A 15146-nucleotide genomic window follows, 5' to 3' on the forward strand; every position below is an offset into this window, starting at 1 on the left:
TTCTTCCGGAAGTGACTAGTGGATTCAGATCACTGGTGTTTCTGTTATCAGCCCAGTGGTTGACCCACTGTTTAATCATCAGGGGCACTGAGATCTTGAGCGGGACTCCTGGAACCTAGAGGCAGTGTGTAAACCTGATTCCTCCAGGGACGCAGAGCCCAGGCCGAGGGTTTGTTTGAAGACAGGTCCTTAGGGGACATATTTGGATGCAGGAGTGTCTAGAAGGCGGGGAAGCCACAGGTGGGGTGATTGGGCTCTGCAGGCCACCCGGCCTCATCCAGTGGGACTCACTGAGGGGTCATGTGAAATGTGCCTCAGAGCCGTCACCTGAGAGACCAGAATTGGTTGCTGTTGCGATGACAATACTTCAGAGCACCCCCCCCCCCGACCCCGATTGTCAGAGTACAGGTAGTTGCATGGGACAAAACAACCCATCTTTGTCCCATGGAGCAGGTGATGGATTTAAATTATGTACTCCTTTTTTTTTCAAATAAGTATTTGAAAATGTTTTAAATATAATACTTTTAAAGAAAACTTTATTCTGGGAGCTCTGGTGGCCTAGTGGCAAGAAGCTGTACTGCAATCTCAGAAGTGTGTGGCTCGAATCCACCAGATGCTCTGCTGGAGAAGGAGGGTCAGTCTCCTCCTGTACCAGTCAGATATGATTTGACGGTACATGCACAAAAAATAATAAATTTTTTTAAAAAGAAAATTTTATTCTGATTTATTTACAAAATTTTGAACACACTGTTTTTCGCAAAAAATCTTTCCCATTTCCTTCACCCCACCCACCCATCAAATTGTGCAATTCTATGATTAACATCCTGTTCCCCCATCCTCACCTGTCTAGTTCCATTCTCCCCCCCCCCCACCTTGGGTCCTCATACTCATTCTACAATAATGGTTTATACAGTATTTGTCCTTGTGGGACTGAGTTATGAACTACGTACCTTTGTGGTTCGTGGTTGACAGCACAGCCCCTAACCACTAAGCCACCAGAGGTTGAAGCTCACTCAGAGGTAACTCAGAACAAAGGTCTAGTGATTTCCTGTCAAAAAAACCAGCCACATAGGGTTCTTGTAGCTGGTTTTTCAGCAGGAGGTCACCAGGCCTTACTTCCGAGTTGCCTCTGCCTTTCTAACCTTTTGATTAGCACCTGAATGTCCAACCTGGACTTCCTAATCCAGAGTTGTTCCCCAGGATGTTAATTTCCTCTGCTTCTGGGTGCAGGTAGAGATGTCAGTTCCTCCCACTTCCAGGTGTGGGTGTCCAAGTGCCAGGTGGGCCCTGTGGGTATCTCGTGACCTGTCAGAGGAGCCCTGGGCAGAGGCACCCAGGGCAGCCGAGGTGAGGTGCTGTCAGGTTACATAGTGTGGATCCGATAGGATGGCAGACAGTAGGGGAGGAGGTGGGCTGAGGGGATGTGAGGACACGAGCAGCATCCAGGAAGGCAGCCAGTGAGGGGAGGCCTCTTGGTTTTGTGTGTTGATTTAGATATCAGTACCGTCCCTCTGTGTGCCAGCATGAGTAAGGGGTGACCCCTCCAGAACTGCTCTATGAGCCCTGAGAGACCCCTGTGTGCATTAGAGCGCCGACAGACCAGGACAGAGGCTGAGCCAAGCACTCAGTCCGCCTAGAATCTGTTCCAGGTCGAGTTCCTGTCAAACCCAGTCCTCTGACTGCACCTGGCAGGTGTGTTGGGAACCCTCGATAAGGTCGAAGTCTTCGAGGAATACAGAGTGTGACTGTGGGCACTGGCTTTTCCTTCCAGCCTCCTGTGGACATTGTCCTTATCGAATCCATCTCACCGAGGCTGCCTGCGCAGGGCCCGGCGCTCGGAGCTCACAGGCCACTGGAGAGATAAGCAGCTGACACAGCACAGAAAGATAGCTGCTCCTTGGGGGTGCACTGGAGAGACTGGGACGGGGTGGCTGAAGGCCTGGATGGGAAGGGGACCCAGGCTAGGACTGGAGAAGAGGTAATGGGTATAGACGAAGTTGTAGCTCAAATTGTGCAGACCTGGAGTTCTGTTGTGTGAACTTGGGCAAGTTACTTAATCTCTCAGAGCCTGTTTTCTAAGGCGTACATTCATACCTGCTTGTTATCAGGGTTAAGTAGGTTTGGATGTCTCAAGCAGACAGTAGTGCCTGGCATGTGATAGTGGTTCTGTAAACTTGAACTTTTCATATCCATAGGTCAACACTGATGAATCCTTTGCCTATTAAACCAATTGTTGTCTGTTGTTACATACCACTGAGATGAAAGTAACTCGTAGCTGATCCTCCAGCAGGCTGTCGGAGGCTGTAAAACTGCACTGGAGAAAATGGTCCATTTTTCTCCCAAGGAGCAGCTGGTGGATTTGAACCTCGAGCCTTTGGGTTGGCAGGGCAGCTCCTTAACCACCAAGTCATCCAGAGCTCCCCTGATTGCCATCTAGGCAACGCCAACTCATTATATCCCGAGGTTAGGGGCCCCGGTGAAGCAGTTGGTTACAGTCAGAAGTTAAAGCTTAGTACCTGTGAGGCCACCAGAGCTCAAATCCGAAGTCCAGCCTGGTGTGTTGCAAGGCTGAAATCAAAGTGGAAGCCAGACAGGCCTCTTGCCTGGAGCTGCAGGCAGGCACCTGCTGCCACCTTCATTGATGGTGGCTGCAGAATTTACTTTCTGGCAGTTGAAGGCCTGATGCTCTAGCCTCCGTGTTGGCTGGTGGGGAGGGATTGCCTTGCGCACATTCCTTGTCACGTGGTCCCCTCAGTCTCCAAAACCAGCAGCAGTGCTGGAATCTTTCTCGTGCTTCGAGTCTCCGACTTCCTCCCTCCTTGACCCCTCAGCCCAGGTTTTCAGAATTCATGTGAGGCGCACATGCATGATCTCGTCTTAGTACACCTTATTAATGCCTGTCATTACTGTGCTGGTCGTTGGGGCAAGTTCAGATCCCTCCATTCTTTGGGCTTCAGGTTTCCTCCGTTTACAGTGAAAATTTCCACATAGTCTTTAAGGTTGAGCTGGCATCTCACCCACTGCTCACAGTTGTTGGAAGAACCAATGAATGGAAACAAAATACTTTCGGGGCAGGAAGTGGATCCCATGCAGGGTACCCTGAACTAGCCCCAGCAGCGTCTCATGGAGCTTGTCTGTTCTCCTCCTCCAGACCCATCTCAGGCCCCGAGCTGTAGTCATGGAAAACTCCTCGGCAGCGTCGGCCTCCTCTGAGGCTGGGAGCAGCCGCTCCCAGGAGATTGAAGAGCTGGAGCGATTCATTGACAGCTATGTGCTGGAGTACCAGGTTCAGGGGCTGCTGGCCGACAAGACGGAGGGAGATGGTGAGAGTGAGAAGACGCAGTCCCACATTTCCCAGGTGAGGCCTGGCCCTGGTGGAGGGAGAGGGTCCAGGGAGGGCAGGGGGTCCTGATTTCGTGCACCCATGCCATTCTACATCGCAGGGAGTGGATGAGCCCTCCAGCAGATCACCTGGAGTCCTGGAGGTGAGGCTTTGGGGTCCAGGCAGGAGGCGTCCCTAACTGTGTACAGTTGACCCTGTGACTCAACTCTCCCCCTTCCTCCCCCAGTGGACACCCGGCCGGATGCACAACTCTCTGAGCACATGTCATGTAGCTACACAGACTTGAGGATGGTCTCCAGCCTGAGAAAGACTAGAAAGAAAGGCCTGGTGATCCACTTCTGAGAAATAGACCAATGAAAGAAACCTTATGGATCCAGCCCCGTGTGCATGGGGCCAATGGGGATTGATTCACTGGCAGCCAATAACAGTAACAACTTTGTGTCAGACACGATTCCCTGTTATCGACTGGCTTCTGCTCCAGAGGAGAGCGTGAACTTACCCATAATGCACACAGTCAAAAAGCCATATGACTGACTGACCTCTGTCTTCACATGCAGGCAGGTGTTGGCCCTCAAAACACCTCACCCAGAGCTCGGTATTCTATTCCAGGTGTAGGTAGATGAGTGAGGCATTCTGGCTGCCACCTCAGGTGTGCCCTGCCTCCCTCCACCCCAGGGTCTGTCTTTGGCATCACTGGGAATGAGGGGTAAAAAAGAGGGGGAAGCTGGTGGGCTGGTGGTTCCCTGTAAGAAGGGGAGTGTGAACATCTCCTCTGATGATGTGCATTATTATTTGCATAATTTCATTTCTTGATTTAAGCTCCCCTTATTGCGCAGTTAAGGAGCTCTGGTGGCTTAGCGTTTTAGCAGTTGTATAACTGAAAGGTTGACAGTTCAAGTTCACCAACAGTTCTGTAGGAGAACGATGGGTAGGCAGTCCCCTGTAAGGATTTAAGCCTCAGAAACCTGGTGGAGTGTTGATGTGAGTCAGAATTGGATCTGAGGGGTTTTTTTTAATTATTATTTTTTTTAAAACATCTTTTTTTAAAAATTTTTTATTTTTATTATTTTGTGTGTGTGTGTGTACCGTCAAATCAGATCTGACTGGTACAGGAGATTTTTCATCCTTCTCCAGCAGAGCATCTGGTGGATTCAAACCGCGTACCTCTAGGATTGCAGTGCAGCTTCTTGCCACTAGGCCACCAGAGCTCCCCTGGATTTGAGTTTTGGTCTCTTGTGCAGATAGCATGACTGGAGTTTAGGGGCGGTCAGGATACTCTGGAAAATTCTGAGGCTGATTAAACTTGAGTTGTTTTCAAGGACTGTGTGAACCTGCTCCTGCAATTACCCGTGAACATCTGAGAGCTGGCAGTGGACAGGCGCATACCCTGGTCCCAGAGGAAATTCCTTCTGATGAGAGGAAGGTTTCAGGAAGCTGCAAAAGGAGGCTGGAGGAATGCTTCCCGGATGGTCGAGTTACTGTCTGTTTAGCAGCCATGGGGCAGGCATGCAGTGGTGGGGGATTTTGGAAGTTTCCCATCTTAGCTGTAAGGAGCGCCCTGATTTCACATCCTCCAAGCCATAATTGTGTGTTCTTTTGGCAGTCCATGACATAGTCAACACTCATGTCAGCACCACAGTTCAAAGCCACCAAGTCTTCTTCGGTCTTCCTTCGTTTTAATAGTGCTTGCTATTTTAATGTTAATGGATTTTGCCAAATTGCTCTCCAGGATAGCTGTTCCATAATTCATGCCACCACCCATGTGTTGGGACAAACAGTCACTTGTCAGTGTAGTTTGGATTTCCTTTAATTCTTTAAATGTTTTTTTGAACACTTCTTAATCTAATTGCCAGTTAGTTATTTTTTCCAGTAGCTTAAAATCTTCATTTAAAAGCAACAGTTGGAAAAATAGAAATGATTAGAAAACAAAGGGGGGGGGGAAATCCACCTTCCCCTTATGACAAGAACCAATTTCAGGTTTTTTATACTGCATCATCTTTACTCAGACACCTTTTATAAAGTTATACTTAAAGCATCTATGTTCTTTTTCAGCCTGCTTTCTCATTTTGTAGTATGTCCTAGAACTGGGGGTCTAGGCATAAAATGTACTTGTTGAAATCTGTTCTTTTTCTGCCAGTTACTGTTAACTTAATAATGAAAGAGAATTAGATTTGCAGGTATTGACTTGAATGCTGTTCTAGACTCTGGAAAAATCATAGAACCAGTCATGATCCTGTTCCTCCTTGAAATGAGCATTGTTGTTGGGAGGTACTGTCGAGTCACCTGGGACTTGCAGCGACCTTGTGAAGAGCGGATCTAACTCTCGGCCTGTCTATCCTGTGCTATCCTCACCATCTCTAATATCCTGAGCCCATTGTCGTTACTATGTCAATCCGTCTCTTTGAGACTCTTCCTCTCTTACACTGACCTTTTCCAAACATGATGTCCTTCAAGGACCAGCTTCTCCTAACAATATGCCCCACATATATGAAACAAACTTCACCATCCTTGCCTCCCAGGAGCACCTTGGTGCCTTTTCTCCAAGTCATATTTGTTTGTTTGGTTTGTTGTTGTTTTCATTCCGCAGAATATTCAGTATTCTTCTCCAACACCACAACTCAAAGGCTTTGATTATTCTTCTGTCATTCTTATTTATTGTCCAACTTCCAGATGCATAACAAGTAATTGAGAAGACTATGGATGTTGCCTTGATCTTGAACTTGACGTCAGTGCTCCTTGACACCTTGAGGAGTTCCTTGACAACAGATTTACTCACTGCACTATGTCTTTCGGTTTCTTGAGTGTTGGTGCCAAGGATGTTGACTGTGGATCAAGTAAGATGTAATAGTTGACAATTTCAGTCTTTTCGCCACCTATCGTGATGCTGAGTATTGGCCCAATGGTGGAGATTTTTGTCTTCTTGGTGTTAGTGTTGTCATTGCTGTTATGTACTGTTTTAAGTCAGAACCAAGTCATAACTGACCCTCCAGTAGTTTCTCAGAGACAGTAAATTGCATGAGATAAGATTGTCCATCTTTCTCCCATGGAGCATCGATGGATTCGAACCATGTGCTTTTGGCTTGGCAGCACAACGCTTTACACTAAGCTACCAAAGTGCTTAGATATTAGTATGATATCATCAACCAGAACTTTATATCTATTTTATCTGTTTTCCCCACTGATTTTTTTTCCTGTTCTAAAATCCAATTTTTGTTTTATCATATCTCTTGTTCTGTGATACTCTCCTATTCTATGGTATTTTCTTGATCTTTTTTTGTCTTTAATAATCATGATGTGTTTGAAGGGCTCTTTAGTTATTTTGTTGTTAATATTAGGTGTTTCGAGTTGGCTCTGGCTCCTAGTAACTCCATGTACAACAGAAAGACACACTTCCCAATCCCGCTCCATACTGTGTTAACTAAGCAGCCATTGAATCACCTCATCGTTTATTTGAGGATCTTCTTTTGTTAAATGTCCTTCAATTTGTGTTGTCTGATGGCTTCTCTGGCGGCATAGTCCATAGGGACTTGCACTGCTACCCCTAAGGTGTCGCCTCTCGGATTGTTCGAATCTACTACCAGTGACTTTGTACAGGAAAGATTGGCAGTCTTTTCTCGTGTGATTTACAGCCTCCTGAAAACTGGCTGGAGAGTCAGCCATCCAACTGGTTGACTTGAGTTGGTTCAGACTCAAAGGCCGTGAGAGATACTGCCTCATGGTTCGTTATGGTTAGTGCAAAGGGTGAATGTGCTTATGTGCTAATTGAAAGGTTGGCAGTTCAGGCTCCCAGAGGTACTTCAGAAGAAAAGCTGACCATCTACTTATGGAAAATTAGCCGTAGGAAACCTGTGGAGCACAGTTCCACTCTGACACACGTGGGGTTGCCAGCAGGTGTGAAATGCCACCTTTGCCATTTCTCTGGCTGGTGTTGTGTTTTATGCTTTGTTGGTAAAATTGGCCTAGATGGGCTGTCCTTTCCAGTATACCACAACTAGGGAAATACCTGATATATTGGGTTAAATAAAACACACCGTTAACATGGATTCATCTGGGTTTTTTTTTCTTTTCACCTTTTAAAAATCTGGCTACTAGATAATTTTAAATTATGTATGTGGCTTGTGTTTGTGATTCTCATTTTATTTCAGATAGACAGCACTACTCTAGGGTACACTGTGCCCAGCCTGTGTCCGTGGCACAACTGAAACTTCTCTCCAGTATGAAAGTCATGCCCGTTAGGGAGAGTCTCCAGCCAGGGTTATGCACAACCAAGCCCTCAATGGCCTGGAGCCACCAGATTTGACCATGTGCACCTGAATATTCAGAGCCTGATCTCTCTCTGCTTCTCATCTATCATGTAAAGTGTAGGTTAAGGTCGGTGTTCATAACATTAGATTGAAAGACTTAAAAAGGAAAAAGAAAAAAGAAAGACTAGGTAGCATTTGACACAGTGATGAGAATACCATCATATCTGTAGATTTGATCCACACGATGTTTTCTACTTTGTAGACTCACACAACATTGCTGGTCTCATTTTATAGATGAGGAGATGTGGCCCAGAAGGCATGAATGTTTCAGGGACTCTCAAACTCCCAGCATCTCTCCTGGGAAGCATTTCAAAATGAGGATACTGTCTAAATCAGTCCCATAGGACAAATATAAGACCGTTACTGTAGAAACAGAAAGATAACTAGTAAAACATGTATTAGGATCCAAGGGAGGAAAGGTGGGAGCAGAGGGGTGAGCCTGGGCAGGGGGTAATCAGAGGGTCATACGATATGATGGGTGGAGGGAGGGGTGGGTAAAGGAAATGGGAAAGATCTGGTGTGTAAAACAGTGTATATGACAAGAGTCCACAATTAAGGTTGCATAGTGGAATGTACTTGGGGCGGTGGGAGGGGTGCGGGGGGTGGGGATTGTGTACCAGGGAGGGAGTTTTTCTTTTACTTTTCAGAGAGGAGTGAACTGGGGGAGGAGGGCGGAGGGCTGGGCGGGGAGAGAAGTGCAGCAATGAATGAATGGAAATCCAAAATCTCATTAAATGTTCATTAAACTGTTCATTAAAATGTTCATTAAAATTATTAAAATAAAAAAAAGAAAGGAAACAAAAAAGGGGGGAAAACAGTATATATGAACTTTGTATGTAAACTAGTATAACATAAAAATTTTATTTAAAAACAAAAAAACAGATGCTCAGAGGATCTAAGTTGGTGGGTTGGAGTGGGTAGACTTTGGGGAGAGTCTCAATCTGAGAATCTTTGGGGAATACTAGCCCTCTGAATACTCAGAGATGGCTGCAGGGACCGCACTGGAGCCTGGCTCCTGACTCCTCTTCTGGAGCTCTTCCTCAATGCCAGGCAGCCCTGACAAACCACAGTCAATGTCCTTCAGAGCTGGTTTACAGGAAGATGCACTAACGCCCCCTCCCAGCTCATCCCGCATCCCTTAGTATGGTTGGGGGCTCATGTGGCTCAAATGAAGCGCACAGCTTCTAACTGGAGAGGTGCCTTGGAAGAAAGGCCTGACACCTGCTTCTTTGAAAAACCTGTGGACACCATCTACTCTGACACACACAGGGTCCCCATGAGTAGGAACTGACTTGATAGCAACTGGTTTAGTCTGGCTGAAGCTCAATCAGGTGCCCAAACATGATGCTGAGTGTGCAAACTTCAGAATGACCCTCTCTCCTGTCTGGTTGACTCTGGACTGTAACTGGTTGGGCTATGTTGGGCTCAGGGGAAGAGAAATGCGTTTGTTCTCTCTGTCCTATGGAGTTGATTCCTGTTCACTGTGATCCCGGATGACAGGGCAGAACGGATGCCAGGTCTTCTTCCATGAAGTCACTGTGGGTTCAAACTTTCTACTCTTGGTTAGAAGCAGAGATGCTTAACCCTTGCACCACCACCAGGCTCCTCTAGTCGCCGCTGAAGACCACCTTGATTGGAGCTTGGAGATGACAGCATGGGGAGATGACAGTGTGGGAGAGGGAATTTGCTGTTAAAAATAGCTGAATAGGGCTTTCAGTGTCAGAGCCAGCTGGACTGTGGAGACCAGGCACACTGCAGACTGGCAGAGTGTGGACAGCCTGCATGTCCTGCCACCGCTGACCTCTCCTTTTCTCCCACAGTGGACGGCGGACTGCAGTGAGCAGCTGGATGGCGGTTGTTCCTTCTCCCGAGGACGAGCACCCCCACAGCAGGTAGGGAGCCAGCGCTGCCTTCCACCTGGGCTAAGTGGTGCCACCTGCTCCTTTGGCTTCCTGGGCCAGCACCTGGTGGCTCTCCTGAGGGGTGGTGATATTGAAAGGGCAGGTAAATGGACAAGGGAGTGTGACCTGACACCCCCACCCTGAGACGCATTCCCTCATCTGGGCACATGGATCCACTGGATTTCTTTCCAGCAGCATTGTTATTTATGATAGCAAAATTCTGGAAACAACCCAAGAGTCCATGAGCTGAGAACGGAGAAAGAGTCTGTGATAGATCCTCACAGTGGAATATTATACAGCAGTGTAATAAGTCATGGAAGGGCTTCTTACCAGCATTTATCCTCTCACAAGCAATCAGAACTGTAGGATTTAAAACAAATTTTAAATTAATTTTTCAAATTAATCAAGTTAAATTAAATTAAGTTTTCAAATTAATTTCTTAAAAAGACTTTATTTTTTCATAAAACCTTCAAATTTACAGAAAAGTTGTCCAGAAAGTACAATGTTCCCAGATAACCACCCCCCTCCCAGTTTTCCATCTTAGGAACATCTTGCATGTTTGTGGAACATTTTTGCATGGAACATTTGCTACACTCGATGAACCAGGACTGCTGCATTACTACCCACTGACATCCAGAGTTTCCATCAGGGTTGCAGAGTTCTGAAGGTTTTAGTAAATGCATGCCGTCTTGTGTTTACCATTACAGTAACACCCAGAATACCTTCACTGCTGCATGTGCCCTGGGCTCCAGCAATTCAGCTTCTCTTCCCCTGAACTGGCAACCATTGGTCTTTCCCAGGATAACGTAGGAGGTCATCCATCTTTTTCATACCCCTAGATCAGGAGACTGTATTGCACTGGGAAAGTCTGGAGTCAGGTACCTCTCCAGATTATTGAGGAGTAATGATGTCAGTTTAAGGACTAAGGTGCACCTGATTTAGGCCATGGTTTTTTCAGTCACTTGCTATGCCTAGGATTACAGAAGAAGAATTGAGGCCTTTGGGTTGAGGTATTGGAGAAGAGTGCTGACGATCCCATGGACTTCCAAAAGAACCCACAGATATGTCTTGGAGAGGGTACAGGCAGAGTGCAAAGATGGAGCTAAGTTGATGAGGCGTCGTCTCACATACTCTGGGCATGTTGCTAGTAGAGGCTATTCCTTGGGGAGGGACGTCATGCTTGGGAAGGTGAAGGGACAGCATAAGAAAGGAAGACTAGGTGGGTTGACACAGTGACGGCAGCAACGGGCATGAGTGTGTCAGAGATTGTGAAGTCGCACAGGATAGGACAGTGTTCAGATCGGTTGTTCAGTTGCTACGACTTGTACTTGACTCAGCAGTACCTAACAACAACAAGGTTTGATGCTGCAGGGCACTTTGGAGAGGGCTTCAGCTCCAGATCTGTAGGAGTGGATCCTGGGGCCGAGGGACCATAGGTCTGACTCTGTCCTCCTGACCAACCTGCTGTGCTGGGTTCAGGCAGCCACCTGCTCCTCGGGCTTGGCTCCCTTGAGGGCTGCACTGCTGTCAGAAACAGGAGGTAGCAGCTCTGTGAAAACTGTCACTGAGTTGCCCAGAGCCTGCACTCTTGCACCCTCTGGCTGTCTGGCTTTTCCTGCTGACACCTTGTCCCTGGCAGTGGGATTAAGGTTTGAAAAGAACTGTTTATCCCTGCCCCAGCCCAGCCTCGGAGGGATGATGGGAGGAGCCTCTGCGTGTTCTGGATCATGCCCTGGTTTTAAAGCTGCAGCGTGGACGCTTTGCAGAGGCCCACTCGCTGGGGCTGACTTCACCTCCACGATGCTAATTAAAGCTGTGCTGCAGTGTTGTCATTAAGGTAGTTGGCTGCTAACTGAAAGGTTGGTGGGAGAGTGACGAGGCAGTCTGCTTTTGTAAATACTTCCAGTCTTGGAGACCCTGCCCTGTCCTCTAGGGTCTCTGAGTCAGAATCATTGTGTGTGTGTATGGGGGGGGGGGGGGAACAACTACCCCAGATGTGTTTTCTCATGTTTGTTTCTCCGTCGGCTATTTGTAGAAATATTGTGAGCCCTGGTAGCCTAGTGGTAGGAAGCTGCGCTGTAGTCTAAAGGTACCTGGTTCAAATCCATCAGTTGTCTGCGGAAAAAGGATGGGCAGTCTTCTCCTGTGTGATTTACTGCGTCTGAACAACTGCTGGAGGGCTATTATGAATCGGTTCCAGCTCGACGACACCTAACAACATGTTAGAAAATCCACTTGTCCACTGAGTCCTTCCAGAGGGAAGTTTGAGTCCCATCAGGTGGAAGGAAAGGAAGCAGCAAGTCTGGGACAAGAAATGGGGTACAGACATCCCAAGTGAGGCCACAAGGCTGCCAGGAATTGGGGTTCAGCTGGGCTGTGGATTGCTTGACAGTTCCTTCCCGAGAGCTTGTCCGTCATATTTTGTCAGGATGTTGGGGTTCCGTTCCCAGCCTTTCCCTTGTCATCGGGGAACTGCGTGGATGTGGTTGAGGAGTAAGCACCTGGAGTGAGTGAATGACACGGCTGTAAATGTAGACAAAATGACCAGGTGCTGGCGTGGGCTTTAACATTCAGGAGAGAATGCTGGAGATATAGGAAAGGTTGTTAAGAGGTCAGGAATGAGTAGCTCTTTCTCATCTGTGCAGAAGGGCCAAGCAAGTGAAATGAATGTGCATGACAGCAGCAGAAACTCTGGTTAGACCTTGGGAGGGACTTCCCAACGGAAGAACTTGGCCTACACTCTTGATTGTTTTGCTGGACCCTGAAAGACATGCTGTTAGATCAGCAGTTCATGCAGAGGCCTGGGAAAGGCGAGGCCATGTCAATAAAGGTCTTTGAATCTTGCTCCCTCACCCACCCTGCTACCTGTTCCACCTGCAAGCCAAGTATCAGTGCCAACATTGCCTCAGCTCCTGGAGCCTGGCAGATGGCAAGTAGAGGAAAGATCCAAACACAATGGTTAGCTCTGTTGTTTAGGAGAGAATAGAGCTGTCTACAGCGCTTGCTTCAGTGCCGTTTAAAAATCATTCACACAAATGCAATTGTATAGTGTCTAGGTTTTTAAGTGGCTTCCACGGGCATGGAGGGAATGCTGTGTTTCATATTCATGCTGTGTGTCTCTGGTCGGTATTTACTGAGCACTTGCTGTGAGCACAGCACACACAGATGAGCTGGCATGTTCTGGCTTGATGCTGCCTGCAGAGAGAGGCTAGTCTGGGTTCTGTGGAACAAAGAACTAGTGAGACATAAGAGAAGAGAGACTGATGGACTTCAAGGTTTGGGCTCATATATTCATAGGGGCTGGAAAGGCCAAAATTTACAGGCGGATCAGCAGGCCAGACTCCTGCTGACTCTTAGGATGGTGAACTATTAAATCCCTAACCTGTAGCTTTGATATCAGGCTGGAGACTTGTGCAGGTTTGCCCTCTGGGATCTGTAGGTCAGATGAGGGGAAGGTGCAAAGCTGAGGGGACCTTCTGCCACATTGTCTGTGTATGACCTGGAGGGAGACCTTGAGGAAACCTCTCTTTTCAATTCAGTTCAGTCCCTTTGTGGGTGATGATTGCATTAGGTTACATTATGAGATGGTAACTAGTCCAGAGTTTGGGCAAATCGATGGGAATCCTAGCCTAGCCAAGTTAACACACAAAATTAACTATCACAGCTAGTTAACATGAGTTGAGAAAGACATACGTGCTATGTCTCCACAGAAGCGACCATGGCAGTTGCTGTAGCTTCTAGGAGAGACCTCTTGAAGAGCATTTAGCTTGACGTGTGGCTTCTGCAATGAATGACAGGGTGTGGACATGGTGGAGGGAACCAGGAGGGAATTCCAGAGAGAAGAAAAGGTGTCAGCAAACGTAGGCTTGAAGTCGGTGTAACTTGGAGGGGTTAACATGACAGTAGATGGTTGTGCGTTACCAAAGAAGTGAGGGGAGAGGATGCTGAGTGTGGGGATGCCTGTAGGCTGGGCTGAGATAGTGGAACACCTTACCAGCTTACCTTGTGTATCTTCTCTGGCTGTTTCATACAGGTCAAGTCCGTCTCCTTGTATCAGTCAGGATAGCTTAGACAGTACTGCTATAACAAAAAAGCCCATGACCTCAGAACTTAGAATAACATGCTCTGCACCAAACTTGATGGAACAGGTGCAACTCAACTAAGTCAGCCTGTGAAAGGAGAGAGACTTCTCACTCATCAGCATCGGAGTCTCTTTATTCTGAAAATTCCATCTCTAGCCAGAAGTAATACATACCACTTCTTAGCTTATTGACCAGAAGAGTCTCATGACCTCCACTCAGTCACAGGTACCTGTTTCTCTCCCTCTACCTCACTCTCTTTCCCTCCCTCCTCCCTCTCCTCTCCCTCCCTCCTCCTCTTCTTCTTTCTTCTTTTCCTCTTCCTCTTCCCCCTCCTCTTCCCCCTCCTCTTCCCCCTCCTCCTCCCTCTTCCCCCTCCTCTTCCCCCTCCTCCTCCCGCTTCTCCTCCCCCTCCTCTCCGTCCTCTCTTCCTCCTCCCTCTCTCCCTCCCCCCTCCCTCTCTTTCTCTTTCTTTGCCATCAAGCTGGTTCTGACTCATTGCTGACCTTCCAGTGGGTTTCTGTGGCTGTAAATCGAATGGGAAGAGACTCCCCATCTTTCTCCCTTGTGGTACCTGGTGCATCTCAGCTGACAGAAAAGCATGGCTTTGGGCTGGCAACACAGCTCCACTGATTGACTATACCCTCGGAGCTTTCCTATTGTTGTGGTGGTTGTGTACCATCAAAGCAAAACTGACCAGTAACTGACCCTCTGACGGGTTTTTCAGAGAGAGTTGATATCCTAGGAGGAGATTGCCCATCTTTCTCCTGTGGGGTGGCTGATGGATTTGAACTGCATGCCTTTGGAATTGCAATGCAGCTTCATACCACTAGGACATGAGACCTCCCTGGAGCTTCCCTATAGCCACACTAAAATGCTATATTCCTGGAATAAGGGGAAACAGAATTATTGGTAATTGGTTAGGATGATTATCACATGCCCAAGCTCTGGAAGAAGCTCACCTGAGGCTTCCCTCCTCTGTCTCCTCCGTCACATCAAATCCAGACCTGAGCAAGTCTCAGGTGAGCCCTTAAGACACATGACTCTCATGTCTTCACCTCACAGGCAAGAATCTCCCCCATGTAACTATTCAACAATCGCCGATTTCCAGTCTTGGGACCCTCGCTGTCCTAAAAAGCATCTCAGGCCCTAATCTAATGGATAACATTTTCTGTCTTTAATTCAGCACAGAAGCCCCTTCTCCTCACTCCACCTGATAGTTTTACTCCTTTGCCCATGTCTCTCCTTTGGGAGCTCACCACAGAAATCGTCTTTCTCAGTTAAATATCCTCTCTCCTGAAGCTACCTTTTTTCTCCATCATTAGTTCATGCCTTTGTTTATTTGTTCTTTCATTCACTGATCTCATCAACAAATCGTGCTGAGCGCTGCCCATGGCCAGATCACGAGCTAGGAATTGGGGGAGCAAGAACAGAGAACAAGATGGACATGGCCTGCGTCCACGTGGAGATCAAAGGGGACAGGACAGACACCCTATAGCGCTAGGAAGTCTGGCATGGG

The 15146-nt window shown here is 47.5% G+C and overlaps 1 protein-coding gene across 2 annotated transcripts in view; it reads left to right on the forward strand.

Moving 5' to 3' along the window:
* Positions 1–3178: 3178 nt before the first annotated feature.
* CTIF (CBP80/20-dependent translation initiation factor) overlaps positions 3179–15146 on the forward strand; it is a 237147-nt gene continuing 225179 nt past the window's right edge. For both annotated transcript variants that reach the window (XM_006891699.1, XM_006891700.1), the window contains exons 1-2: positions 3179–3358; positions 9468–9539. In XM_006891699.1, coding sequence (XP_006891761.1) covers positions 3179–3358; positions 9468–9539 — 252 coding nt within the window. The remainder of the gene's footprint in view (positions 3359–9467; positions 9540–15146) is intronic.

This window comes from Elephantulus edwardii, unplaced genomic scaffold (assembly GCF_000299155.1).
Source record: "Elephantulus edwardii isolate Elephantulus edwardi_28Jun2011 unplaced genomic scaffold, EleEdw1.0 scaffold00103, whole genome shotgun sequence".
In the NCBI taxonomy this organism is placed as follows: Eukaryota; Metazoa; Chordata; class Mammalia; order Macroscelidea; family Macroscelididae; genus Elephantulus; species Elephantulus edwardii.